General features: G+C 37.6%; 1 protein-coding gene across 1 annotated transcript; it reads right to left on the bottom strand.

Moving 5' to 3' along the window:
- Positions 1-2322: 2322 nt before the first annotated feature.
- On the bottom strand, positions 2323-2706 carry LOC113758312. Its single transcript, XM_027301232.1, has one exon. The coding sequence runs from the start codon at positions 2704-2706 to the stop codon at positions 2323-2325; it is 384 nt and encodes a 127-aa protein (XP_027157033.1).
- Between the last annotated feature and the right edge of the window lie 601 nt (positions 2707-3307).

Raw genomic sequence — 3307 nt, 5'->3', positions numbered from 1 at the left:
AAAGATGAAATTGCATCCGGCAGAAATGGAAATGTTGGTTTTTAAGGTTGGTCGAGGAAGCTTTGGTGGTTGCATGGTAATTTCCGAGATTGTGGAGGTTATTTTAGTCTTTTCACATTTCATCCGAATTTCCACTTAAGTCCTCAATTCTAATCTAATTCCAAAATTTACGCCAACTGTAATTTGAATGCCTAATAATATATTAATCTCGCAAAGATTCGATTATCGAGATTTTACCGTCCTAAGTATACTAAGGCAATAAAATTAATCTAACTCAGGCAATATTAATTTAACATAACCAAAACCAAGTAATTTAATATTTTAACACAATTTTAGTATTTATAACATAAGAATTGTTTTCACGTACTTAGTTAGGAGTAAGTATACTTAATGCTAGAATTTACTAATGAATCAAAAGTACAAATGCAATATGCATGGATAAATATATATATATAGGTAGGCATTTTTTTTCAAGGTTCTCACAATTCTGATTTTTGCCCAAAACTAAATCTAGTTAAAGCACTCAGTTCATTGATTCATAACTTACTTTCACTCTCTATCCTAACTTATTAAAAAATTGTAATATTTAATTTTTCCATATAGATTAACAAATTTCTTTTTTTTTGTTTTTTTTTGGGAAACGATAGAGATTTTATTGCTAAAAAAAGGATAGTACAATATATGAGCAAGGGCTCAATTTGGACTTTACAAAAGTGTACTAAGACACAGAGGGTCTAGAATCTCTTCATCAAAGTGAAAATGCATTACTAGCTTACTTAACCTCTTACTTATGCTATTACCTTCAACAGGTAGGCTATCAAATGAGCATCTCCTAAACAATGAGCTTATGTGTCTTATGTCCTCCAAGTGGCCTGCTATACACATGTCCCTTGAAGCTTGACATTTTATCAATTGTAACACCTGAGAGCATCATAGTAGGATCTTAATGTACTGCCATCCTTGTGCCATTATCTTGCATAGAGTTAGTTGTAGCGCCAAAAAATGATCCAACGTAACAGAACCAGTGCTCCTCTCCTTCAACGCCTAGGCTGCACATATCTGGCTTTGAGTGTTTTGTACTATGATGCCAATTCCCATATTCTGCCCTTTAGTATGTTGGCCAACTGCAATAGATATGGTCCGCATGTTGTCACTTTCCCCCACCATTTCATCTTGGACTTATGCTGTCTCTGTTTCTGAGATGCTCAGCTGCTGCTCTATCCGTTGGGCTTGTTGGAATTCCTCCCACTCCTTTACAACTTTGGTAATTATTGCCATGGGATGCTTATGTTTCTCTTCAAATTCAACTTCATTCCTTGCTTTCCAGATTTGCCACAAAATTTCCACAGTCAATGCTATATGTTGCATTCCATCCTTACGGCTCTTCACCTCCATTAGCATGGTCCACCACCTTCTGAAATCACTTGTATATTCCGTCAGTCCATCCCACTGTAATGGAGCCATTTGCCATATCAGTGTTGCCTTTCTGCAATGGAAGAAAATGTGTTCTATTGTCTCACTGTTGTCCCCACATGTTTTGCATATCAGGTCACCTTTTCCAATTCTTCTAACAATGGTTTCTCTTCCTGGTAATGTTTGGTGTAAGCACCTCCATAGAAACAACTTTTGCTTATGCTTAATCCTCATTTTCCATAGCTGTTTCCATACTTTTTCACAGCCACCTGCCCAACTTGTTTCTCCCCCTACTCGCACTTGTTGTGTGCCCTGCAGATTCTCTCTTACCAGTGCTTTATAGGCTGAACTGACTGTGTAATTTCCATTGTTGCTATTGCTCCAAAAGTAACTGTCAGCCCTGCCTGTTATGCTTATAGGCATTTTGAGTATTAACCTTGCTTCGTGTTGGCTAAATGTCCCAAAAAGGAGTACTGAATTCCATCTAAAATTAGATATCAACTCACTTACTCGACTGATGTTGCATCTTGGAGGTTTAGGGGACTGAATTTTACCATCGCTGCCTTCCTGTAACCATGCGTCCTCCCAGATTCTAATGCTTTTCCCATTTCCAATCCTTTTCCTTGCTCCTTTCTTCACTCCCTCTCTTGCTCCTATCAGACTTTTCCATATCCAGGATGAATTACACTTTACTTCACAGCTCAATGGTGATGTCTTAGGATAGTATCTAGCTTTCATGACTTTACTCAACAATAAATTTGGACATGTGAGGAGTCTCCAAATCTATTTTCCCAGTAGAGCTTGATTGAAACCTTGGAGATCTTTGAAGCCTAATCCACCAATGTTCTTGTCGGTTGTTATCCTTTTCCAGGAGCACCAGTGAATTTTTCTTTTTCCATTGTCTTCTCCCTACCAAAATCTGGCCATCAATCCATTAATTTCTTTGCATAACTTAACTGGGAGCTTAAAAACCGACATTACATAAGTTGGCATTGCCATTGTTATGGCTTTCAGCAAGACTTCTTTCCCTACTAGACTTAACTGTTTATTGCACCAGTTAGATACCATCTTCTGACATTTATTTCTGATGAAACCAAAATTTTGGTCTTTCATTTTTGTGACAACCATTGGCAGCCCCAAGTACTTTCCTTGCTTCACCACCCTTATGTTCCCTAAGATGCTACAGATCTCTCCTTGTTTGTGTTGCTCCACATTCTTATTCAAGAAAACTAAAAACTTATCCATGTTAATCATCTGGCCTGATCCTCTTCCATACGTCTTTAATATTCCCATCACTGCTTCAACCTAAGTTTTGTCCGCTTTGTAAAAGATCAAAGAATCGTCTACAAAGAAAAGGTGAGTTATTGACGGTCCATGTCTGCTGATTTTCATCCCGGTCAGTCTTTTGTTCCTCTCTGCTTAGGCCAGCAAGTTCGAAAAGCCTTCTGAAATGAGCAGGAATAGGTAAGGTGATAGTGGATCACCTTGTCTAATTCCTCTAGAGGGTGTCACATAGCCTTTAGGTTCCCCATTGATGTTGAAAGAGAAAGAAACTATCGAAACACACTCCATTATCCAGTTGATCCATATACTACAAAATCCCATTTTTTCCATGATTGCTTCCAAATATCCCCACTCCACTCTGTCATAAGCTTTCGACATATCTAACTTTAAAGCCATAAAACCTTGTAGACCTTGCCTTTTTGTTTTTGAGAAAATGTAAGTACTCATGAGATATAATAACATTATCCAGAATTTGTCTTCCAGGAACGAAAGCTGCCTGGTTTTTGCTAATGCATCTTTCCAAAACTTTTTTCAATCTATTTGCCAAAATTTTGGAAATGATTTTGTAAAGCACATTACAAAGGCTTATTGGCCTGAACTGTTTAACCTC

Source organism: Coffea eugenioides, unplaced genomic scaffold (genome assembly GCF_003713205.1).
Source record: "Coffea eugenioides isolate CCC68of unplaced genomic scaffold, Ceug_1.0 ScVebR1_475;HRSCAF=1158, whole genome shotgun sequence".
NCBI classification, from domain to species: Eukaryota; Viridiplantae; Streptophyta; class Magnoliopsida; order Gentianales; family Rubiaceae; genus Coffea; species Coffea eugenioides.
This window is presented reverse-complemented; position numbering and strand designations above follow the sequence as displayed.

Bases quoted from the DNA above. Each gene is read 5' to 3' on its own strand.
- LOC113758312 (XM_027301232.1), bottom strand. From the start codon at position 2,706: ATGGGAATATTAAAGACGTATGGAAGAGGATCAGGCCAGATGATTAAC.